General features: G+C 39.3%; 1 protein-coding gene across 1 annotated transcript in view; it reads right to left on the minus strand.

Moving 5' to 3' along the window:
* Positions 1–26,165, minus strand: part of TMEM135 (transmembrane protein 135) — a 168,539-nt gene that overhangs the window by 18,821 nt on the left and 123,553 nt on the right. Inside the window, exons 7-9 of the mRNA XM_039342959.1 lie at positions 12,767–12,808; positions 11,235–11,381; positions 5,599–5,668 (exon numbers count right to left, since the gene is read on the minus strand). Coding sequence (XP_039198893.1) covers positions 5,599–5,668; positions 11,235–11,381; positions 12,767–12,808 — 259 coding nt within the window. The remainder of the gene's footprint in view (positions 1–5,598; positions 5,669–11,234; positions 11,382–12,766; positions 12,809–26,165) is intronic.

Raw genomic sequence — 26,165 nt, forward strand, 5'->3', positions numbered from 1 at the left:
GACCCCAAATGCAGATAAAAGTTGTACATATAAAAACAGTTTAAATAAATTAATATTTTTGCAGAGTTAATTTCCTTCCTATCTAAAAAAACTGGATCCCTCAGCTAGGAAATGGAGACAAGCAACACCCCTAGAATTGGACACAACTGGACAGAGGGAACCTCTACTTTTCTCCATCTAAATGTACTGGATGACCACAAATTCATTTAGAATGCAGGTAATCCTTGACTTACGACCCCAATTCAGCCCAAAATTTCTGTTGCTAAGCAAAAAAAAAAGTTGAGTGAATTTTGCCCCATTTTATGACTTTTCTGGCCACCGTTAAAGTGAACTGCTGCAGTTGTTAAATTAGTAACACGGTTGTTAAGTGAATCTGGCTTGTTAAATTAGTAACACGGTTGTTAAGTGAATCTGGCTTGTTAAATTAGTAACACGGTTGTTAAGTGAATCTGGCTTCCCCATTGACTTTGCTTGTTTAGAAGGTCACAAAAGAGGATCACTGCAACCATCATAAATATGAGCCAGTTGCCAAACATCTGAATTTTGATTACATGACCATGGGGATACTGCAACGGTCATAAATGTGAAAAATGGCCATGTCATTTTTTTCCCCCAGTACTGTTGTAACGTCAAACAGTCACTAAACAAACTATTGTAAGTCAAGAACTACCTGAACAAAGATTGTGAGTTTCACTTAACGCAACTAGCACGCAGTTAAAGGTGAAGAACCTGGATATCCTGGAAGCCATCAGATCTATCTACCGATTGTGTGAAGCACAATCTGATTTTATTTCTTTGGTCCTCTAGCCAAGACATTTTAAATGGCTGGCAGGAAAGAACGTGTTGTCTTGTGCAGTTCCACAACCAAGAGACTGAATGTACTTTCCCTCTTCCAGCATTAGAAAAATGCAGTTAATTGATTAGGTGCAGTTGCTAGAAGTAAACAAAACAACACAAAGCCACACATTTCTTTTCAATCGATCCGATCCAATGTCTCTAAAATATTTATTTTGTCATAGTTAACTAGAATAACAAAATTTTCTTCAGTACTTAAAAATGGAAAGGGGTCAATTATAGGTTGCCCTACTTTGTTCACTAGTGAAGGAGGGAATGCCAGAAAAATGTGACACATAAAGAAGTACAGCAATGGCAAGTCAACCTCTTTGACAGGAAGAAAAGCTATGACAGATTAGAAAACCTGCTAGTAGCTGTCCTTTCCAGAATAAAGAGGCAACTGTTCCGTTAAGAAAATAAAACCACATCAGGCTTTCCTTAACAAACAGCTGCTGCCAATTCCGTCCAAAGATGGCCTTAGAAAAATATCAGAAGTGCTTGTCTTCCTCTAAAAGTCTCAGTCCACATGTTTCCAACCTGAAGGAAATGACCTAAAATACTGATTTTTTGCCTCAATTAATATAAAATAAGGCCATTAATCCAGACTGGCCAACACTGCCAGGATTCATTTTGGCTAAAGTTCCCTAACACAGGGGTTCTCAACCTTGGCAACTTTAAGACTTGTGGACTTCAACTCCCAGAATTCAACTTCAACTCCCAGAATTCCTCCCAGAATTCCAAAGCTGGCTGAGGAATTCTGGGAATTGAAGTCCACAAGTCTTAAAGTTGCCAAGGTTGAGAACCCCTGCCCTAACATGAAGAAGGCATCACCCCTGTTCCGGGTGAGCCCTTGGCTCTTAGTCTATTTAATTTTTGTAATTGTTAATTCTTCCTATAGTTATAATTGTGTTTATATTTTTATTTTTATTGTATTTTAAGCTGCCCAGAGTCACTCTGGACAGCGAGATGGGCAACATATACAATGAACCAGTTAAGTAATAAATAAGCAGGCAAGTTTCCTTTTAAACACTCCACTTTCAACATGTGGCACTCTGGATGTGCCTAGGGTCTTCAAAGAAGTAAGAAATGAAAAACAACTCCTAGGAAAGAGAAGATTCTAAAGGAAAAAGGGAGGCTGCAAATGATCCTGGGGGGCCACGGACAGGACTGTAGGGACACCAGCCTCCAAAAGAACCATGACTTCAAAGGATAAGTATCAGGTGTGGCCTCCAGAATCATGGACAAAGAAGGACTATCGAGTTTCCAACTTATATGGAAATTTTAATCCTGTACTTCACAACACTTCTAAGTTAACAAGAAAAGTGTACAAACAGATGAAATGTCTGATGACATCACCTGCTAGAAGAAGTGGCACAGACTTCTTAGGAACTCAAAGTTTACCAGTCCTATTACAATCAGACGGGCAGCAAAGTTGTCAAGGATAAAGAAGATCCAAGTCTTTTAGGGATCATGAGGTACATAAACTCCAGAATCGATGAATGGGGAGAAATAACAAGAGTAGACTCTCTCTCTCTCTCTTGTCCTGCTCAAGATTTCCCAAAGGACTTGGTTGATTATTGTGAGAAAGGGAACATACTACACCATTTACAATGACCCTTTCAATTTCTTGACTTTCAGGGAGGTTGTCCTCTATTTTTAAACAGAGCATTTAAAAAATCTTGATGATTTATTTATAGTGCTGATTACTGTGTATTACTTTACAGGGTCAGGGTACAAGAATTTTGGGTGTGATTAAACAGGCCAATGTGCGCTGGTAGCAAAGATGGAAGTAATTGATGAAAATATGCCTATGCAATGAAATTTAAGCCCACCTATGTGAGACTTAAAACAGACTATTGTGAACGAAGTCAATGCGTAAGTTGCAACTAAAGCAGACCACAACAGCCTCTTCTGTTGAGTACTAGATGTTTGGATTGTACTGGTATGTGGCTGGTGGTAATCTGCTACGGTACAAGAGCAGACACACAGGAAGTAGAAAAGACTTGCTCAGCACAAAAACTCAACAAACACACTTTGTCAAAATGTGCAAGCTACTGAATTGCATCTTGTCTTCCATACGCTGGTTTATTTTTTTAACCTACTGTTGAAAAAACAAACTACTTAACTCTGAATGGAAGAAATAACAGGGCAAATAAAACATTTTCCTTCAAAAGCCAGTTTGCCCAATAAATATTACTTTCAAAATCCAAATTTAAAATCTGCAGGAGTCCCACCAAAGCGAGTAGAAGCAGGTGGGTGCCTGCTTATCCTAATCAAATTCCAGCCAAAATAATTTTCCTGCAGTTATGGAAAGAAAACACTTACTAATCACATTCTGGGCAAGAATAATTTATATCCCTGGACAACGATTATTCTTCCTGTAAGCAACAACTGTGGATTTTCTCCCATTAGCTTTAAACTACATTCACAGGTTGACTTCAAAAAACAATTGTCCCAATGCATAGAGAGACACAGCTATATGGATGCTGCTAACTTGAGCTGCTGAGCACAGCACATTCCCAATATTTGAGCTGATATGAGGGAATGGTTGTATGTGGGATCTGTTACATACTTTCTGGGCATGATTAAATTAGTCAACACACACAAGTTCTCGCTTTTCACTCACTTTAAGAGTTTACCGTTGACACTAATGGATTGTTTCTTCCACCTGCAAGACAACAGCAGCCCCCAAAGGAAAGAGTCGCTTGTTAAAGCAACATTTTGAAGATGCTTGCTTAAGGAGGGTGGTCACCCCAAAAAATTGCTCTAACTAGAGTTGCAGAAGCTGCTAGTTCACTGCACCTGTTAGTGTAAACCTCCTGATGCTTTACTTCAAAAAAAAAAAAAAAAGTTACTTCAATTGTTAACAATCCAGTATTTTCTCCACCACAACAATCAAGCAAATGCCTCAAAATAATCAAGGCTGGAAAGCCATTTTGTTTGTCCTGTGGCTATAGTGTTATGAGGGATAAAATCTCTACTCAACGTATACTAAGGCTGGGGAGGGGGGGTCCAACCTTGGCAAGTTTAAAACCTGTGGACTTCAACTCCTAGAATTTTCCAGCCAGCATGGCTGGCCAAGGAATTCTGGGAGTTGAAGTCCATAAGTCTTAAAGTTGCCAAGGTTGAATACCCCGCTCTAAGAGATTGGAGAATCCGTGTTGTTTAAATGTGTCCTGTTTTTTGGGGAGGAAAAACTTAAAAGAAGAGACAGTTATTGGGAAAAAGAATTCTTTTGAAAGGCATCGCTAAGGCACCCAGAATTACAGTAGTCCTTGATTTACAACCATCACTGAGCCTACCAATTATGGTCATAAATCATGACAGTTGTAAAGTGGGTCACACAGGTAACCAACCTGAATTTACGCCTTTTTTGTGGTGGTTATTAAGCTGTCACCATAGTCATTAAGTGAAGCTATTGTTTGCCATGGGACCCTTTTCCCAGAAACTGGAAGTAAACCCTGTTTGTGGGGGGAAAATGTTGTAAACTGGTCATGTGCAAATGGCCATAAATGTGGGTCACATGCCAAGGGTTTGAAATGTGGCCACATGACCATGGGGAGTGAGGGAATTTTGGAACCAGTCCATAAATATCTTTTTTTTGGGGGGGGGGTGTTCATTATAACTTTGAAAGATCGCTAAGTAACTGGTCGTAAGTCAAGGATTACCTGTATAAAATATAAGATAGGCATGCTTATTGCAACTCCTTATTGCAATCCAATTTATCCACATCTCTCAGCAACTATGCCAGGGGTGTCAAACTGCCAGCCCATAGGATGGGTGCATCATGGCGAAACCGCGCCCACCCCATTGCCGGCAATGGGGAAAAAAGTCATGATACATTGCATCACGTGACGTTGCGATTTTGACACCCCTGATCTATGGGCTGTCCGAAGTTTACCAAAGCAATAATCTAACTTGCATTCTTAAGCAGCTAACATATAAATGAATCAGACTTTTTTGTGTAGAAGAAAGAAGTAAAAAAAGAAAGTAAACAGGGCAATACACACAACATTTTTATTTGTGTGCACAACTGGTGTCTTGCATTTCAGCCCAGTGCTATCTATAAGGGCTGCACAACCCCACTTACATCAGTGGGAATTGCAGACAGCTGTTAAAGATCATGTGTTCATTTAGCCAAGATGATAATCATACACAAGGCAGTTTTAGTCTATATATTCTGCTCATGTACTGCAGGTGACGCATAGCTAACATACCAAGATGAGATTTACATACCACAGTTTAATCAGCTATGATATTGAGCCTGCATTTGGTGGGTTTTCCACAACACAGTGAACTATATCCCAGGAATTCATCCGTTTTTCTGCTTAGAACCATACATGGATCCATATGTTCAGGGGGCATTATGGTGATGCAATTATCTCACTAATAGTAGAGCAGAATTTGTAAATTAAGTATTGAGTGTTTATTGGAGGCAAAAATAATCAGCTAGTGATATTCATGGCATATAAAAGAGGACTGCCTATGCTTTGTCTATCGCCTATCTCTGCCATAAACTGTAGTTTACTAGCTACAACTATAATGTCCACCTAATCTGTTAAGCCAAAAGGAAATGGCTTGAGAGATTGTCTGACAAGAATCATGTATAATTAACATTCATCCTAGGTCACCATATCCATTTCTAGACCACAGATAAAGGATTTAGAGCAGGAACAACTCCATCACAACTTTCATCAGCTTCTGTAATTTCCCTGTTAATTTTTAGATAGCTCTCTGCGAATGGAAGGGTTAGTGTTGACTCACTTTAATGCAATATGAGAAGCAATTATCTTCATAGTGCTTACAGCATCTGTGCCTGGGACCATTTTTGCATCTGAAAAAGCAAATAAAACAGTGTTGACTCTCTAGATTTCTTCTGCATTCCACAGGTACCGTATATGTTCCTTTTTTCTCCAACACCTACAAAGAATTCTCCTATCAGTCCTTCACTATTTGTATTTACCTAGGTTTTATTTACGATACTTAGATGTAGATACCTGTAACAGTAAGCTTTGAAAATGCAGCACAACTTATACAAATAAAGGCAAAAGCTTTGTTCTAGAGAACCCACAATGGGATATCACAAAGAAACCCACCTATAGGACATAAGAAAAGCAGGATTCGATCAACTCACTGCTCACTGCCAGCAGTTCGAGTCTCACCAGCTCAAGGTTGACCCAGCTTTCCATCCTTCTGAGGTCAGTAAAATGAGGACCCAGATTGTCTGGGGGAGGGGGGCAAATATGCTGACTCTGTAAACCACTTAGAGAGGACTGTAAAAGCACTGTAAAGCGGTATAAAAGTCTACGTGCTATTGCTATTAAGAAGTATATTGACTCCGATATGCAGCCTATGAGCAGAAAACTATGCTTTCAGCCTTATTACTAATTCCAACATCAATTCCTTCTGCGTCTTTTTTTAAAAATAGCAGTGCAGGAATGTATGAATATGTATGTGTTCATTCCCCCCCCCCCAACAAAAATAGACTAGGACTTTCTCTCATGCCTTCACTTGGCCATCAGAACCTTGTTGCAAACAACACAATCATCCTGGACAGAAAAAAAAAAAATATCAGTGACATCTTACAGCTGCGCTCTAAAGATCATGTAACCCCAATCTTCATTTCTAGGTTAATTTTATGGAAAAAAAGGGACCCCCATCAGCTGAGAGATCTGCAGGTAGCCAGGAATGTTTTTGGCACTGTTATACACCTCCCTGAAGAAATATCACAGAGAAAGGGCACAAAATTAGTTGGGAGATTATATATTTGCCTTTCCAGTTCCAGCAGAGAATCTGTAGAGCCTGCCAAATTTATATTCTTCCAAGTTCACAGGACTTCACTTTCCATAAGCATTAGAACTGTGCAAATCTGTCATGTGGGATTCCAGCAGTTTTATGGCAGAAAACTGGCAGAGGAATTGAAAATGATAAATACTTCAGGGAGGGCTATCCAGTTGTTAGACATTATCAGCTGGAATTACAAGGAAATCAATTTGATCCTGGTTCTAGAAATGAAATTTTCTTGCGCTCCAATATTTGTAGTTGCAGCACAAAACAACATTACTCATTCTTCATCCTGTGCCAAATATTTTTGGAAGCTTTGAATTATGTGCTGCAAAAGCGTATTAGTCATAAATCATCTATCAGGTCCCGTTTGTGTAGCAAAAATGGTAATGAGGACATGATCAAGTTACAGACATTTAGACTTAGCTATATCTGAAAGGAAACATATGGGAGAGAAATACGATAGAGGATTAGGATTAAGAACTCAATGGTTTTTTGGGACATGTGCAAATGGGACATTAGAACTACCAAAGGAGGTTTATTCACCTTGTTTGCTGAATGTTCAGGACTTTGTTTTTGTCAAAGCCCAGCAGTGAAAGGTTTTCTTGATGGAGCTGATGGAGCTATTGACTGGGTAGTGATAGCTTTTTGTACTGCTTTGGGTAATTTGCTGTTGAATAAAGATTTTTATCTGGATTAATCTAAATATGTACCAAATTGAGCTCTTCAGCCTACTAAAAATGGAATACTGGGTCTTTTTTATTTCTGGAACTTCACAGGCTGGTTCATTCAAGGAAATATACCATGAAAAACCAGGAATCTTGAGAATTCAGACAGTAAAATGTATCTGACATATTTTCTCTTCTGCTCCGGAAACTAGCAAGAATAAGATGTTACTGGCTGGTGCTCCATTCTGCTTTAGAGCCAGTCTACTTCAGGTTTCCCATTCTACTTCAGAGCGTACATGATGGCAAACGTACCTAATACAAGTAGTCCTCGATTTAGTGACCAAAGTTACAATGGCACTGAAAAAAAGTGACTTAGGAACATTTTTCACACTTATAACCACTGCAGCGTCCCCATGGTCATATGATCAAAATCTGGATGGTTGGCAACTGGCATGTATTTATGACGGTTGCAGTGTCCCGGGATCATGTGATTACCTTTTGTGACCTTCTGACCAGCAAAATTAGTGGGGAAGCCAGATTCACTTAACAACAATGTTGCTAACTTAACAAATGCAGATTTTCACTTAACAACTGTGGCAATAAAGGTTAAAAATGGAACAAAATTCACTTATAACAATTGTCTTGTTTACCAGTAGAAAATATTGGGATTCAACTGTGGTCATAAATCAAGGATTATCTGTACTCTGTCCTCTTCCTATTTTCCCCACAACAATAACCTTGTGAGGTGAGTTGGACTGAGAAAGAGTAATTTCCCAAAGTCACCCCGCCATATTTTCATGCATAAGGCAGGACTAGAATTCACAGTTTCCTGGTTTCTCGCCTGGTGCCTTAAACCACCAGACCAAAGTGGCTCTCAGTTTATAGAAGACCAATTGGGTCCTTTAATTGAAAAGACCTGACGCCAAACCTAATTTTTCCATCTAAAACCAAAGTAGCTGTTCAGCATCTAAATCAGGGGTGTCAAACTCAATTTCATTGAGGGCTGCATCAGCATCGCGGTTGCCCTTGGGGGGCTGGGTGGGTGTGGCCTACTAGGTGGGCGTGGATGGAGTGGGTGTGGCCTACTGGGTGGGCATGGCCAGCTCTATATCGTTCGCATCAAGGATGCCGGTGGGAGCCTGGGCAGAAGTGGGACAGATCTGCTACAAAATATTGACATTTAGTGGGAATGCTATCATTTTCCACCAAGCAAATTGCTTCAAGGTGAGCTAAATAAGCACACTTAAGATCATGCAATATTTAATTAATTTAGGGAATTCACCACCACTTTATTGCATGATGGGCAACAATGAAATTACTTTAAAAGGGATTAGATATCCCTGGAAACCTTATTGCAGTGATAAAATACTGTATTTTGGGATAATTATAAACTTGACAGAGTAGCAAATTGGGAAAAAAACTAGGTGTAATTCAAAATAATTGCCTCCTAACAACTCAAGTTGAAGAAATGAGTGATTCAACGCGCCTTTGCCCATTGTCCTTTCAGTATTCATGAGCTGTATTTTATTTATATCTGAACACCATGTTCAGATACCAAAAGAGAACACAGGATTTCAGCAAATTATCCTAATGTCAAGCTTCTGATAGATCAGGAGTGTCAAACTCAATTTAATTGAGGGCCGCATCAGCATTGTGGTTGCCCTTGAGGGGCCAGGTGGGTGTGGCCAGGGTGGGTGTGGCCTACTGGGTGGGTGTGGATGGAGTGGGTGTGGCCTACTGGGTGGGCATGGCCAGCTCTACATCGTTCAGGTCAAGGGTGCCTGTGGGGGCCTGGGCAGGAGTGGGACAAATCTGAGGGTCTCTGGCAGAGGGGGGTGGGACCGGGGCAAGCACCAAGGCCTGGTCCATTTCTTCATTCCTCACAAAGGGTGACACTTCCCCAGCATGCACCAGGGGGCGGGGCTGACATAGCAGGGGCTGGTTCCTTGCTGTTTCTAGACAGCCTCGTGGAGCTAAGACTGAATGCATTTCAGCATAGATGGCCACTACAAAATTGTACATTGGCTCCTGGCCGGCCTGGGCCAGGGCCAAGGCAGTGGGGGCCATTCCCTCACTGTTTCCAAGATGGCTTTGCGGGCCACGTGAAACCACTTCGTGGGCCGCATCCGGCCCCGGGCCTTGTGTTTGACATGTCTGATCTAAATAATTCCTTGATGTCAACAAGTGGAACGAAGGGGAAGAAATTAAAACTTAATCTAAAGAACAGAGGTTCCAGTTCTTTTGAGTAGGGTTACAAACTTGGGGATGGCTTCTAGATTTAATCCTGAACTTAGATGCCAAAGTTCTGGATACGGAGGTAGAGGGTTTCATAGTTTGGAGAAGTATGCCAGCTAGGCCCATTCCCAGAGACCTGTTAACTGATCAATAATTACACTATATTAGCATTGGTCTATTCCTGTCCCTATCACTATCCATTCTACCTTACCCTTATTCTATAATAGTGGGGCTATTTTTAAAGAAGTGTTTGAAAATTTTTAGCTAGCCCAGAATGTACTTTAGTCACCATATCACAAAAAAAGATGTTGAGTGTGTGGAAAAAATTCAAAGAAGAGCAACTAAGACGAACAAAGGCCTGGAGACTAAAACATACGAAGAACGGCTACGGGACTTGGGTTTGGCTAGTCTAAAGAAAAGAAGAAACAGGGGAGACATGATAGCAGTGTTCCAGTATCTGAGGGGCTGCTACAAAGAAGAGGGGGTCACATTATTCACCAAAGCACCAAGGGGCAGGACAAGAAAAAATGGTTGCAAACTGATCAAAGAGAGAAGCAACCTAGAATTAAGGAGAAACTTCCTGATAGTGAGGATAATTAACCAGTGAAACAGCTGGCCTCCAGAAATCATGGGCGCTCCATCACTGGAGATTTTTAAGAAGAGTCTCGACAGTCACTTGTCTAAGATGGTATAGGTTCTCCTGCTTAAGCGGGGGGCTGGACTAGAAGACCTCCAAGGTCCCTTCCAGCTCTATTCTATTCAACTTTCAATTAAGAACAGTTGAAGGGAGAATATCTGAAGTTTCATTTACCTCACATTTTCTGATATAATTGAAAGTGCTGGTGGTAACCTAAAATCTCACTGACTTGGAGCTGGGTGATTCTATCAAAAATCTTGGTGACCTTAACTGGATGGTAAGACTCTGGGGAGTGACCCCTCTGTATGCCCAGACATCTTCAGAACACTACTTGATGAGATGTGAGAACAAAGCTATCTGATCAAATCTCATGCTGAAAAGGGGCCACATTATATTAGATTTGTCGATCTCCTACCACCTGGCAAGATCACCTTTTCAGTTTTTAAGATCCCTTTATTGATGTGAGTTTCACTATGGATTTTTATCTATTTCTTATTTGTAAATATGTTTTAATGTGTTTGCTTTAATATTTAATTATAATTGTACAGTTTACCTTTTATTTTCTTCTTTTTGTGCACCATTTATAATAGAAAGGTTAGATATGAATCACCTGCTTGCTCCCTGGCAACTAACTGCCATGTTCATTAATTAAAATATTGAGTAGTAATTTCTTTTCCTTCAAGGCAGTTCACTGTATTCTAGCTCCCCAATACAAAAAAGAATTGCAAAAGGAATTTAAAAACCACATGTGATCTTTTGAGGCATTATTACTGAAAAAAACAGGAAATCAATCAATTAATTGTTCATGTGCAATGTACACTCATTACTTGCTCTAAAAAAGGCCATCCCTGACAGATTTGTGAAGTAAACATGAATAAATGGAACGCTGTACGCATGCACAGAATGGGTTCCTCTGTGTGTATATAACGGTGGCAGAATGAGATATGTAAATATTTCAGGTAATCAGCACAAATATTGGGGTCAATATAAAAAAAGAGGCAGTGTAAGGTTATAATTGCACAAGATAATGTACAGATAAAACAAGACATTACAAAGAATAAAAGTTTTGCACTCACATGTTATCCACAATTTTTTTTGTTGCAGCAATAAAATTCATTTGTTGTGTTATATCTTTGCAGTGTTTTATTTTTCTTTCTCGCTTTACAAAAGCACCTTCTGGTAGATATGAATGGGTGGGAATTTCTTCTTTCCCTACAATGAATCTGATAAGAAAACAGAACACATTTATTAGCTACCTGTGCTCCTTTATTCCTTTTATAACATATATTGCAACTGCTTCTAATTATATAACAAAACGGGATATTTACAGTTTGAAACTTTTATGGTGAGGTTTTTAACATTTTGCGAATATGTTAGACATATTAGCTTTTTGCTAATATGTTAGATTTACATAGGTACAAAATGATGTGTTTATTTTTTAAAAAATAGGGAACCCTGCTTATTATTACAAGATTTAATATTCTATTGTAAATGTACCACCGACAGGACAGTTTGGAATGTAACAAAAGAATGTACTTCTCTATATATGAAACGTGTACAAATATTAACGTCTGGGGTTTTTTTTATCACTTTGTGTGAAGTCATAACAATATAGAAATGAGGTAACCAAGAGAGAGAGTGTTGTGGGAACATAATGCAGGTAGTCCTTGATTTATGGCCTGTCGCTTAGTGACTATTCAAACTTAGTGACCTCCCAAGAGCTGCTTATAAGCCAGATTCAAAGTTTTGATGCTTCCAACCCTATGGTCATGTGATCCCATTTTGGGACCTTGGCAAAGAGTTTACATTTAAGGTTTTTTGCAGCATCCGGTGGTCACATCACTGCCATTTATGATTTATTTTGGCAAAACTGGTATTTACTTCTGGTTTCCATAAAAAAAATGCTCACTGCAGAGAACAGATATGCTTAATGAGCGTGGTGTTTGTAAAGAATGCAGAGACTGATTTAATGACTGCCACAAAAAAGATTACAAAATTGGGGACAGTTGCACCGTGACCCACTTAATGAGTGGCACAATTTAGGATTGTAGTTCCAGGCTTAAATTATGGTCATAAACTGAGGACTCCCTGTAATGAAATTCTGGGCTTCTAGCCCTAACCCACAAAATATTTATTTGTCAAATTTAGATATTGCCGATCTTCAAATATCAGTGTCAATGAATCCCCAAAAGAGATTTTCCTAGTCTTCTGAAAATTTATTAGCAGCCTCAGCACCTCTGAGAAGCAACTTAAATATATGTGTCTTGCATATTATTTAATTTTCCCCATTTCCCCATCCATAATCTTGGGCTCCACTTGTTCTCTAAGTGCAGTGACACAGATGCAATCCAAAAAATATGCACGGCTGGAAAACTAAAGCTGATTTCATTTAAATCAAACCCAATCAGCATCATATCTGTGGTTTGATGAGATTCACATTACAATTCTAGGATAAGTTTTGCCAGGCCTCTGGTTCTCCATTTCTGGATGGCCACATTCTGCCATACGGGTTGGGTTGTTGCTTGTGCACCAGATTAAATTTGCACAAAATTTCACTCCATCTGTGTTGGTCAGGTTATTAAGAAGAGACTTGCTTGGATTGGCTTACTTTAGTGCGGAGAATGTAAATCCTTTCAAACCATCCTTGCTTCTGAAATAAAAAAATCACATATTTGGGGTATGAGTAACCAAGAACAACCTCACTATAGAGGCAATTTACAACATCATAGCCTTAGAACTTATTTCTCACAGACTTCCAGTCAGTCAGCTTAGGATAATATGTCTGCAGTTACTGGGTTTTTATTACATGTTATAACTTTTCAAGAACACATGTAATGCAAACAGGAAGACAAAAAAACCCATTCCAAATGACGTTAGCAGCTTCAGCAAGCTTTTGCAAAGCCCAGCTTTGGGGGAAAAAAGGTTGGTCTGATTTCCATTTCAACATTTGCCAAATAGTTCCAACATTCTGCCAGCAGGTGTCTCTAATCGGCAGCAATTAATCTTAAAATTACATCAAACTTAATAAATTCAATGTTTAGACAGAGTACAGATAGACATTTAAACTGACCGCTTTCTCTGAGCTGTTTAACACATTAGTATATTAGCCACCAATTATGAGAGCTGGAAATGCTTCAAATACAGATTTCCTCTTTAAAGGCCATTTTACCTGAGGGACAATGAGTAATTGAATTTTGTTATCTAATAAATTTTGGAGTTGGGTTGAGCCAACAGTTTAAAGGGGAAATGGCAAGAGCATTAAAAATATTGTTTATATGGTACATGAATGTTCTCCTAAAGAAAGCCCCTAACTCACCCTCAGTAATCACCCTGACAATTACCAAGGCAAGAATACAAATGTAAATACAAATCAGAATAATAGAAAATAACAGAGATGGAAGAGACCTTGGAGATCTTCCAGTCAACCCCCTGCTCAAGCAGGAGATCTTATACCATTCCAGACAAATGGTTGTCCAATCTCTTCTTAAAAACCTCCAACTTCTGAACGCAAGACATTCCACTGGTTAATTGTTCTCATTGTCAGGAAACTTCTCCTTAGTTCTAGGTTGGTTCTCTCCTTGATAATTTCCATCCGTTGCTTCTTGTCCTGCCTTCAGATGCTTTGGAGAATAGCTTGACCATCACCCCTTCTTTGTCGCAGCCCCTGAGATATTCTAACACTGCTATGTCACCCCTAGTTCTTTTTTTTTATTATTAAAAAACCAATTCCTGCAACTGTTCTTAAGTTTTAGCCTCTAGTCCAGTGGTTCTCAACCTATGGGTCGCGACCCCATTTGGGGTCGATCTACCATTTCACGGGGGTCGCCAAGCAAGGCTGTCCGCCATTTTTTTTCCCCTTTCCGGCGGGTGCCTTACCTCCCTTGGGCTGGGCTAGCTGGTGGCCCAGCCGGTGGTCGGCCTGCTCTGTCTCTGCCAGCTACACCTCGGGCGGCGCAGGGGGTGGCACCATGCATGTGCGGCACTCCCGGGCAAGGAAAGTCCTTGACTTACGACCGGTTGGGTAGTCCTCGACTTACGACCGGTTTAGTCCTCGACTTACAACCGGTTGGGGTCGCGGCATTAAAAAGGTTAAGAACCACTGCTCTAGTCCCCTAATCATCTTTGTCTTCTCTGCACTCTTTCTAGAGTCTCAACATCTTTTTTATACTGTGGTGGCCAAAACTGGATGCAACATTCCAAGTGTGGTCTTACTAAGGCTTTATAAGGAGGTACTAATACCTCATGTGATCTTGATTTTATCCCTCTGTTAATGCAGCCTAAGATTGCATTGGCATTTTTGGCGGCTGCAGCACACTACTAACTCCTATATGTAAGGACTCCAGGATCCCTCTCATAGTTACTGCTATTGAGTCAGATACCACCTATTCTGTACTTGTGTATTTGGTTTTTCTTCCCTAAATGTCTTTGAATGCCTAAACCAGGGGTCTTCAAACTTGGCCATTTTATGACTTGTGGACTTCAACTCCCAGAATTCCTCAGAAGTCCACAAGTTATAAAAGGGCCAAGTTTGAAGACCCCTGGCCTAAACCATTGAACTTCATTTTATAAACTGAGGGAGCTCCAGTTTACTTAAAACTTACTTGAATATGTTCATGCAGTGTGCAATTTGTGGCCCTTATTGTGGGATTTGCCTGCTAGTAACATGAATAATCAGATATGTGAGTTAAGGACCACCATCTGCCTCATTGTGTAATATTAACAGCAGTTTTTTATAATTAATTAAATGTCTTTTATGTGACAAACATTAAAATCTGGAGAGGAATTTCTAAACAAAAGCCATCTTGAGTCTGTGTGTACAAAAATGATGTCAATTTATTATTATGTATACATGTATAATATATAATATAAACAAAAGGAACATGGATTTGGGAAAGGTCTTGAAAAACAAACACAATAATATTTAGGAGACAACAAAACTTCTGTATAAAATGAAAGGGATCTAACTTCCCTTATGAATGAGAAAAAACCCCCTATGTACTCCAGATTGTTCTCATTTTAATACAGATTAGCACTGGTTCCAGTCTTGTATCCTCTAAGTCTAAGATAAACTGCTAGCAATCTTAATGGCTGTCTGCTTTTGGTATATCCTTCTAAACGTGAACCAATCTGTGATACATAACGAGACACATTTCTGCATAAACCAGTTCATATAGTTGAGATGGGAACTTGCCCTGTTGATGTTGCTGAATTTCAGTTCCAATTTAATTCTATTGGCCATGATGCCTGGGGACATTAGGAGCTGTAGTTCAACATCTGCTGAACCACAGATACCTTGTGGAGTAGAGTACTGTAAAGGGAATATCCTTTAAACTTTAAACCCAGATGTTGCTTAGGAAGACTTACATTTCTTTACCAGGCATGTTACAATGTGGGAAGAATAAACCTGTCAAAAGGTTTTTGCTCTGACAATGTCAGTGTTAAAAAAGATCAACCCTGAAGATATTTTTATTCTGCATCTCTCAAGCCAAGACACTTTGAATTTGTAGCCCTATTAAGAGATTAAGAATATCTAAGAATTGACTAAAATTCTTCCCAAGGACAGTGGAATTGAAAGCAAAGTATGTTTGTTACATATACTGTAGAAGCCCTGAGCAAATAATAATTTATCAGACTATAATTTGCTGTTAAAACCATCACCATTTTGCATTATCCAAAGAATCTGTCAAGTTGTTTGAGGCTGCTGACACCACCTCTCAGGTCTTCTTCTCCAGCCTAGCATTGGCATTCCAGATGTTCCAACCCATCTGGAAAACTCATTTCTCCTGAGTTTATTTTAAGTGTGGAATCAAGATGAAAAGTTTCACTCTACAGTCAATCACTACGTTAACAAACATTGCTTTGTCTGTAACTGCCTACAGATAAAATCCCTTATATATCAAGGAAGTCCCAATAGTGAAGCTGAAATCATGGCTTAGCCTTGCAATGCTTTGAATCAGCAAAATAACGATTATGGCTTGCTAAATCGACAAAGAAATCTGTACCTTAAGGGGGATCAACTCATCTTTTAAAATCATGCCAACATCCACTTTCTTTTTATAGAAAGTCACGCAGTTGTATCCTCGGCCTAGTATCCCTCTTGTCCACTAAGAGAAGTTCAAATTAATTTGCCAGCAGTTTCTTCATAAAAGTGAAGTTCTCAGTTGGCAAACTGTAGAAAAAGCGGAATTGCTCATGGGTAAGTACATCCTTTCAGAATAACAAGAGTTAGAAGGGACCTTGGAGGTCTTGTAGTCCAACCCCCTGCTGAAGCAGGAGGCCCCCCATACCATTTCAGACACATGGCTGTCCAATCTCTTCTTTAAAACCTGCAGTGTCCGGAACACCTATAGCAGTGTTTCTCAACCTTGACAATTTTAAGGCATGTGGACTTCAACTTCTGTGGAATTCTGGGAGTTGAAGTCCACATGCCTTAAAATTGTCAAGGTTGAGAAGCACTGACCTATAGCTTCTGAAGGCAAGCCATTCCAATGGTTAATTGTTTTCACTGTTAGGAAGTTTCTCCTTAATTCCAGGTTGTTTCTCTCCTTGATTAGTTTCCATCCATTGTCTTGCCTTCTGGTACTTTGGAAAATAGTTGACCCGCTCTTCTTTGTGGCAGTCCCTCAAATATTGGAAGACTGTTATCATGTCACCCCTAGTCTTTTTTCCCAAAAAAACCCGTGAAACTAAATTGGCTTATGAACCAGATACAGGTACCATAAAAACCTGTCAAACAGGTGACCGTATTATGCATTTGAATCATATGGAGGCAGAAGAGAACAAGTGACTTATGGCCGTTTTTCACACTTAACGACTGTCCCCATTGGTCATGTGGTCAACATTCAGACACTTGGCAACTGACTCATATTTATGACGGTTGCAGTGTCCCGGGGTCACGTGATGACCTTCTACAACCTTCTGACAAACAAAGTCAACTGGGAAGCTAGATCCATTTAACAACTTAAGTGTTGCTAACTGAACAACTGCAGTGATTCACTGTGACAAGTAAAGTCACACAATGGAACAAAACTCCCTTAACAACTGCCTCACTTAGCAACAGAAATTGATGGTCTTAAGTCGAGGACTACCTAAGAATAGATTTATGATTTTCACCCTAGAAATGATTTAAGGGATGTTTCTAAACCAGCTTGAGTCACTTGCTTTTCTTTTCGTTGACTCTGGTTGCACCATGTAAAAAAGTAAAAAAAAAAAAAAAAAAAAAAAAGCAGGATTTTAAAACAGCTATAAAATTGTATGTCTGTAAATTATCTGAAGATTACCCAACTCCCTGCTTCTTCATTACATTTAGAAACAGTTGTTTCCTCTCCCAAGAGTATCATTATGCCAGATGTGAATGGAGGACAAGGAGCACATTTACAACAAACACAGATGGACCAAGCAAGTAAGCTTCACTGAAAGATACAGGAAAAAGCTATCTTCCCGTGGTGGCCAGCTATCGGGGCCAACAGGGATACTGTCTAAATTTAGTCACAATTGGAGAAGTGGGGAGTGGGGTTGGGGTGGGAAAAAACTTGGAAAAGATTTGCTAACTCTCTTTACTCAAAGGATACATAGACAAGTATACAAGTACAATCTGCAGCTGCTGTATAGGGCACATTTCTGATTACAGGAGCTATATTTGCCTCAATCTGCCAATGAGATCTAACCATTTTGTGTCTAGCCACCGACCAAAACTAATTGCTTTTGTACTGGGAATGTGGGTGTACTAATCTTCTCTCCACACCCCCATTGTGAGCGAAGGCAAGAGGTCTCCACACCACTTTGTAGGGCTAAATGTCACCAATTAGCTTTTCCATTTTTTTTTTTAAATGTGTCTTGTTATAAACCTTTCAAAAATTCTCATTTAGAGGGTGACTGTGCAGAGCTCCTCTGGTGAGGCTTAATCACTTTAGTAGGGAACAAGCATCACACGCAGCGAAAATTACAAGCATTGTAAGAGGAAATGTAACTTTAGAGAAACGATTATAAAAGTAAAATGTAACTTTCCTTATAAGAAAGCTGTAATTATGGTTATTTTCAGGAAAGCGCAGCTCTAAGCCTGCCCTTTTTTTTTTTTAACTTTTATTGTAAGCACTTTCCTTCTGTTCTGATTGGGAAAGAGGGAATGGGAAATTCACAATAAATGTCATGTCAAAAGAACGGTGCATGTTACTGGAAGAGAGAACTTTCTGTTATGTTTTGGTAGTGGTTCCTATGTCTTCTAAAACATGCCATTTCAGAGATTATGTTTTAGCTGTCAGAACTCTTTTACCCTAATTAACAATAATTATTGTTGTTCTTGCAGCAGAGGGTGGGGCTATAGAAATAGGCAACAGCATTTAAATTATAAACGGATATAAACTAAGCAAGTCTAAAGTCATATTGTAGAACGCTTTCAAGGTGAAAGCAGAAGAGATGCAAATTAAAAGCAATGTCAGAGTTCATCAACCATCTCAATAAATAACACGAAAGTCAACTGTTGACATTTTGGATCTCTATTATGGACATTCACTTCACATTCTAGGATGTCTGGCTCGAGGTCAGTGACCACCCCATCGTGGTTATCAGGGACGCTAAGCTCGTGAAGAAGGAGAGTGCAAAAGTTGGCTTGAAACTCAACATTAAGAAAACCAAGATCATGGTATCCGTCCCTCTCAATTCCTGGCAAAGAGGTGGGGAAGAAATGGAGGTAGTGACAGATTTTATCTTCCTGGGCTCCAAGATCACCACAGATGGGGACTGCAGCCAAGAAATTAAAAGACGCTTGCTCCTAGGGAGGAAAGCTATGGCAAATCTAGACAGCATATTAAAAAGCAGAGACATCACGCTGCCAACAAAAGTATGTATAGTCAAGGCCATGGTTTTCCCAGTTCCAATGTATGGCTGTGAAAGCTGGACCATAAGAAAGGCTGAGTGCAAAAGAATTGAGGCCTTTGAACTATGGTGCTGGAGAAGACTCCTGCGAGTCCCCTGGACTGCAAGGCGATCAAACTGGTCAGTCCTAGAAGAAATCAACCCTTACTGCTCTTTAGAAGGCCAGATCCTGAAGTTGAAACTCAAGTACTTTGGCCACCTAATGAGAAGGAAGGACTCACTGGAGAAGAGCCTAATGCTGGGAAAGATTGAGGGCAATAGAAGAAAGGGACGACGGAGAATGAGGTGACTGGATGGAGTCACTGAAGCAGTAGGCGTGAGCTTAAATGGACTCCAGAAGATGGTAGAGGACAGGAAGGCCTGGAGGAGCATTGTCCATGGGGTCGCAATGGGTCGGACACGACTTCACAACTAACAACAAATGGACATTCAAATGGACATTCAGAAGCAGTATCTGTATGGATGCATGAAGAGTCAGCAAGAATCTCTAGCTAAAGCAGGCTTATCACACAGCCATTTCAGGATATAACAGTCTTGCTAGTACCTTTATAGACAGGAGGCATACATTACTTTGTTTACAAACTTCCTCAAATGAACAAACATCGCATAAGAGCTGCCCTGTCTTTGGCTTTCTGATTAGTTATTTCAACCTTCTTAACTATTTGCGTTTGCAATGAAATGATTGTGACATAAAATATATCCAATTCCTTCCCCTCGTGCTTTCACGTTCATATATAAACGTGTCTGACAAAACAAACCATCAGTAGCAAGAGCCAGGAAACAACCAGTCAAGAGTGATTTGCTTGGGTTTTCCAGGTCCTCCATTAAAAGAAAAAAATGTCAGAGAAGACAAATTAAGAATCTTTCCCAATATGATCAGTTTTGCCGCCTTTTTTTTTTTTTAAGATTTGAAAAGAAACCGTAGACCAATCAGTCGACACAAACTGCAAGATGGAACAGAATCCAGACGATAGAGGGAAATAGGTAGAAAGAAACAGGAATTGTTTCACATTTTGCTGCAGTTTATTTTTCATTTTGAAATATTGTTCTTCCACTGGGGCACAAAGGAACTTTCTCAAATTACCTATCGAATATCTCCCTGGGTGAAAAACATCCTTCAGATGCTGTTTTTCATTCTAGATTGAAGCACTCTAAAGCTGCTTTAGTCAGCTAACAGACAAATGCATTGAGTAAAGATACCAAAAGAGCTCTTACAGAGGTCAGGAACCAGGGATTAGAACAAAATCAACCATCCAACATGGCGTTCGCCTCTTGCCCCTGAAGTTAACAAAAAGCATGCTATAATCTTGGTTACATGGAAAGCTTCGCTGCTTCTGAAGAAACTGTGTTTATCTTATGTGAGGCTTGCCTAATCTGAACCCTCTAAATATGTAAGACATAACTCCCATAATTCCCAGCTTTAATGGCCTCTGGCTATAGGAAATTCTGACACACTAGCTTCCTTTCTTGCTGATTTTAAATCCTTTTAGAGTTTTTTTTTTACTATTAATGGCTTTCAGAAGTCTTCAGATTGAAAGAGAACTATTTTAATAGTTGATATAAAACCCAAGAAATGAAAATATTAAATAAACCAAAGAATATGCATGCCAGCTCCAAACAGATGTGGAAACTGACAGAGAAAATAATCCTCTCGCTATGCTTGCGATGAAATACGAGAAACACTACTCGTTTTTGGAGAAAACCACCCCGCATGTTATAAAGTGTAATGTTCCATAAATACTTATTTATTGGGGGGGGGGTCTTGGTGCTCTCTGAGTTTGGGTGTTTTCTTACAGACATCTCATTACCAAATTTGGTAACATCATCAGTGCTACAAGGGAATGGGGTTTGCCCTTATTTTATATACTAGTAGCTTTGCCTTGCCAGCGTTGGTAGGAGTGATCTTTGCAGTTCCTTGATTGGGTTGTTGTTTATTGTTTAGCTTGTTTGTCTGCACTGGTAGTTCCTTGATCAATCACTACCAATACTGACAAGGCAAGCCATTGCTATATAAAATGACAGCAAATCCCACTCCCCCTAGCACTGATGACGTTACCTAGTTTGATAATGAAGTGCCTGCAAGAAAAAAACAACCGAATTCAGAGAGCACCAAGAACTCCATAGTTTAATCCTGAGCTACAAATATACTCTTCTATCAGTACTATTTATTACACCTGTACTATTTATTAAACCCAGCCATCTTTCTTGAAAGAATTCAGGATAACTAATATGTGTCTCTTTCTTACCACTTTTATCCTCACAAACAGCCCTGTGAGGTTGATTTTGGTAAGACTGGATAAACAAAGTAAAGTTAGTTTCTTGGCTGTGAACAGATCTGAACCAACTTCAAGCCTCAAACATCACCACACTATGCTGACTCTTAGCCTGTTTCTTCAAACTTATAGGATTCTCAAGTAGGGATGTATTTCTCTTAGGTAACACAACCCCTTTATTTTATTTTTGCAGATTTTGTATCTGAGATACCGAGAATAATGACGGGATTCATAACATGGATTAGGATGTTACAAATCATCTGTGACATGTGAATGGGGGTGTTTCTAAGTGAGCATTTTAATTTCTGAACAAGTGAGCAGTTATATTTAGGAACATTCTTTGGAAACAGCACTCCTGAAAATATACTTACCACATAATTACTTTAATACCAAAATATGTCTACAATCGTATATCTTCAATTAAGTCTTGAAGTAAGGAATTTCACCATTTCATTAAGCAAAAGCAAATAAAAGGTATTATTTTAAAATGAGAAACTGGCTGCACAAATATTACTTTAACACTATTTTTTTCTTTTTTTAAATATTGAGAACAATTTAAAGGACAGTTCAGTAGAAAGCTCTCATGAAAAAAAGCCCTAGGCAGCTTGGAAAAACGTATTGCCTGTTGGAAAACAAAATGACAGCTTGTTCTCATCTCACATTCAGAAATGAACTAGGACTGGAAGAAGAAATGTAACTCAACTTTGATAATGACATAGTGTCCTCAAGACAGCTATGCAGTATATTCAGGTTTGTCCTCCAATCAAATAGAGTAGATAGAAACAGGAGAAATGTCCCAAAATATTCTACTTTTCAGGATATCCCCCAAACTACCATCATATCACTCAACCTAACGGTAAAGGTGATCTTGCAAAATTTGATTGAAAAGAATGCAAATTATTACAACAGTAATGAAATCCAAATCTGTCCACCACAGTCCTCGACCTATGGCCACAATTGAGTGCAACATTTCTGTTGCTAAATGAAACATTTGCTAAGTGACTTCAGCCCCAATTTATCACCTTTCTTGCCACAGCTGTTAAGCGAATCCCTGCAGTTGTTAAGTTAGTAATATGGTTGCTTGTCAGAAGGTTGCAAAAGCGGATCACGTGACCCTGGGATGCTGCAACCGTCATAAATATGAGTCACTTGCCAAGGGTTCTGAATTTTGATCACGTACCATGGGGATACTTCAACGATTGTAAATGTGAAAAACGGTCATGTCACTTTTTTTCAGTGCTGTTGTAACTTTGAACGGTTACTAAATGAACTGTTGTAATACTATCTGTATTCTCTCTTTTTTTAAAAAAAATAATTCATCAGTCAGAAAAAAATAATATTTTAATTAGCATCTGGTTCTTTTTCTCCATCTTGATCTACTATCTATGGAGATTTTTGGTCATCCAGGTCATGATTGTCTCAAAGGTGCTTTTCCCAAGGCAATTGGACTACCGGTAGGTGTTTTTTTTCCCCCTTTGAGGAAGAATATGATGTTTCACTTCTGATCCAAGAAGCTTCATCAGTTCAGAACTGATGAAACTTCTTGGATGAGAAATGAAATGATTTCTTCTTCCTCAAAGGGGGGGGGGGAGAGAAACACCCTAGTCCAGTTGCCTTTTGAAAAAGCACCTTTGAGACATCTTGCTCTGCTATTCTGTCCCATAAGCAGGCTTCCCAAATCAAAGACAGTCAAGCAGCTGGAATCCAGCTTAAATAGAGACAATAAATCAAACATAAAGTAATGCTGTTTTGCCACAGTCCAATTCTCCAGTGTCACACAGGCATTTAAAAAACGGTCTATGTCAAAAAAGGGATTTGGAGGAATTAGGCTCAAGCCCCAGATCCTCACAAGTGACAAAAACAAAGAAACCCCACTGATAACATTAACATCCCAGGTAACCAATGTTTACTAGCTTTGTAGCCTCAACAGGAAAGTACACATTGAATGGAACTAGCTGATAAGACCACCGCCCTATTACACACACCACAATCTCCTCAACCCTAAGGTCACAACCTTTACCCTCACATCAATCACGTAAGAGAGACAGGGCTCCTTCAACTGAAAACCTTTGTAATTATTTGCTAGACACTTCAGTAATTGAGAAAGCACACAGACACAATTCACTGCTGATGTTCTCTCATGAAACACCCCCCCCCCACACGCTGGGATGCCAAGTTACTCTTGAGAAAAAGCAAACTTACTGTTTATGTTGTAAACATGAAGAGTTTACCTCAGAAATAAACACTGTCACATGGGTAATGCACCTAAGAGACAGTGCACCTAATATGACTAAATATAGGCAAAATCTTTTGAAAGATCACTGATTCAATTACAAATTAATGTCAAAATTCAGAAAGCATATCAATGTGACAGTTGAGATATTGGAATTTCAGTAAGAATTATGCAATCAGTAACCAACTGTATAATATACTTAGGAAACTTTGTTTAGTTGGAACTACACTTCAAAAGACGTAAAGATTCAAGCAATCTGAATTATCTGTGAGTGGTTGTTTCTATTGTGTAAATCACATGTAAATGTAAAAAGAAGTAGCAATTAAATAATACAATGTTTACATCTTATGTTTTCACGTGTTCCTTAAGAGATCCGATAGCTGTAGATGTTTGTATCTATTTATCTTTGGTTGTTTAGATTTGTAATATTACAATTTTAAACAGAACTTGTTAACAATCTAGCCATTCCTGCAGGCCAATTTACTTAATTGAATTTACTTTATGTAAATGTATTAGCTGCCCAATCCCAAAAAATATCCATACTGATGGGTGGCTTAGGTAGGTAGGTAGGTAGGTAGGTAGGCAGGCAGGCAGGCAGACACAGACAAACATGCCTAGATCCAGTGAAACCCCAACAAAGGTCCTTTTCCTAGAGAACCTAATAATAATAATAATAAAATTGGAAGGGACCTTGGAGGTCATCTAGTCCAACCCCCTGCTCAGGCACGAACCCTATACCATTTCAGGCAAATGGCTGTCCAGTGCCTTCTTAAAAACTTCCAGTGTTGGAGCATTCACCATTTCTGGAGGCAGGTTGTTCCACTGGTTAATTGTTCTAATGGTCAGCAAATTTCTCCTTCGTTCTAGGTTGCTTCTCTCCTTGATTACTTTCCATCTGTTGCTTCTTGCCCCGCCTTCAGGAGCTTTGGAGAATAGCTTGACTCCCTCTTCTTTGTGGTAGCCCGAGATATTGGAAGACTGCTATCATGTCCCCCCTCGTCCTTCTCTTCATTAAACTAGACATACCCAATTCCAGCAACCATTCCTTATATGTTTTAGCCTCCAGTCGCCTGATCATCTTTGTTGCTCTTCTCTGTACTCTGTCTCAACATCTTTTTTACATCGTGGTGACCAAAACTGGATGCAGTATTCCAAGTGTGGCCTTATCAACGCCTTGTAAAGTGGTATTAACCCTTCACGTGGTCTTGATTCCATCCCTCTGAAAATGCAGCCTAGCACTGTGTTGGCTTTTTTGGCAGCTGCAACACACTGCTGACTCATACGGCTACATGCTCTAAATTTATACTAGACCACCAAGACAGTACATATGGCCACTTATGATGTCTTTCCAATTCAAGATATAAATTCCTGGCAAAATGAATCAAAGTACATACAGCATTGCCTGGTATCAAACGTAATTCCAAGCCAACCATCTTAAGCACGAATCGTCATCTTGACTCTGCAGAAGCAAAGAAATTCCAGTGAAGTAGCTTATGACTGCAAACTGGTGAGTTTGAATTTTCATTCCAGCTATCACTCTGTAGTCAATATATAGTCAATCTTTAAAAGAACATTTTGGAGAAGAAATGAAAACCACATTTTTTAGCATATCCAGATTCAAAAAAGTATAACTGGATGGAACAAAGATAGCCCGTGCTAGATCCATTTATATCCCAGAAGAAGAAATGAGGGGCCTGGGTGGTCTGCATAACGTCCAGGAATAGATGAATTTGGCATCCTCACAAAGAAAATCTTTTTCACAGACACCCAAAATTGCTTTTTTATCCTTACAGAGTAAAACAGGTTGCAATAAATGCTGGGTGATGCTTCTTCTATATAAACTATCCAATGTTTTGTATAGCCACAGCATTAACTTATCTTGAACAAGAATCTCACTTCTGTCTTCAAACAGCGAACCATCAGGGGACTGAAGAAAACTCTCAGACATTACAACGCACGTATAACTTAATAAAGTGGCTATGGAAATGAAATTTAAAATGTAATCTAGAAACCAGATTTTCCACTGCTATTTAGCTGCGTATTTTAAAGTCAACAGTCTGGTCTCTATTTTGTGAAAGGGCTGGCAGGAAGTAAAATCTTGCTTCTTCTTTCCTGCTGAAAAAACATAAACTTCACAGCAGCCCCAGGAAGGCCAATAAAATGATTGCTAAGCCTTTTCTCACTGTCACAGGACTAATCCCTCTACTTCACAAACACGCAACACAAACCTGGATTCCAGAACCACAAACATCACTTCTGCCCCAAATCTCACTACAATTTTATATATACAGTATCTGAATAAGCCAAAGGTGTCTTGGGCCTGTTTTTTTTTAAAAATACAGAGAACAATTAACCAGTGGAACAACCTGCCTCCAGAAGTGATGAATGCTCCAACATTGGCAGTTTTTAAGAAGAGACTGGACAGCCATTTGTCTGAAACGGTATAGGGTTTCCTGCCTGGGCAGGAGGTTGGACTAGATGACCTCCAAGGTCCCTTCCAACTTTATTATTATTATTATTAACTATAGAGAAGTTTATATACATGTACATATACATCGTGCTTTTTTTGTCATAGAACTCACTCATGGATTTTCCAAGTTTTAAAAGTAACTTTTGAAAATTTGATG

The sequence above is a fragment of the Crotalus tigris genome, unplaced genomic scaffold (assembly GCF_016545835.1).
Source record: "Crotalus tigris isolate CLP2741 ecotype Arizona unplaced genomic scaffold, ASM1654583v1 scf7180000017828.1554129, whole genome shotgun sequence".
NCBI lineage: Eukaryota > Metazoa > Chordata > Lepidosauria > Squamata > Viperidae > Crotalus > Crotalus tigris.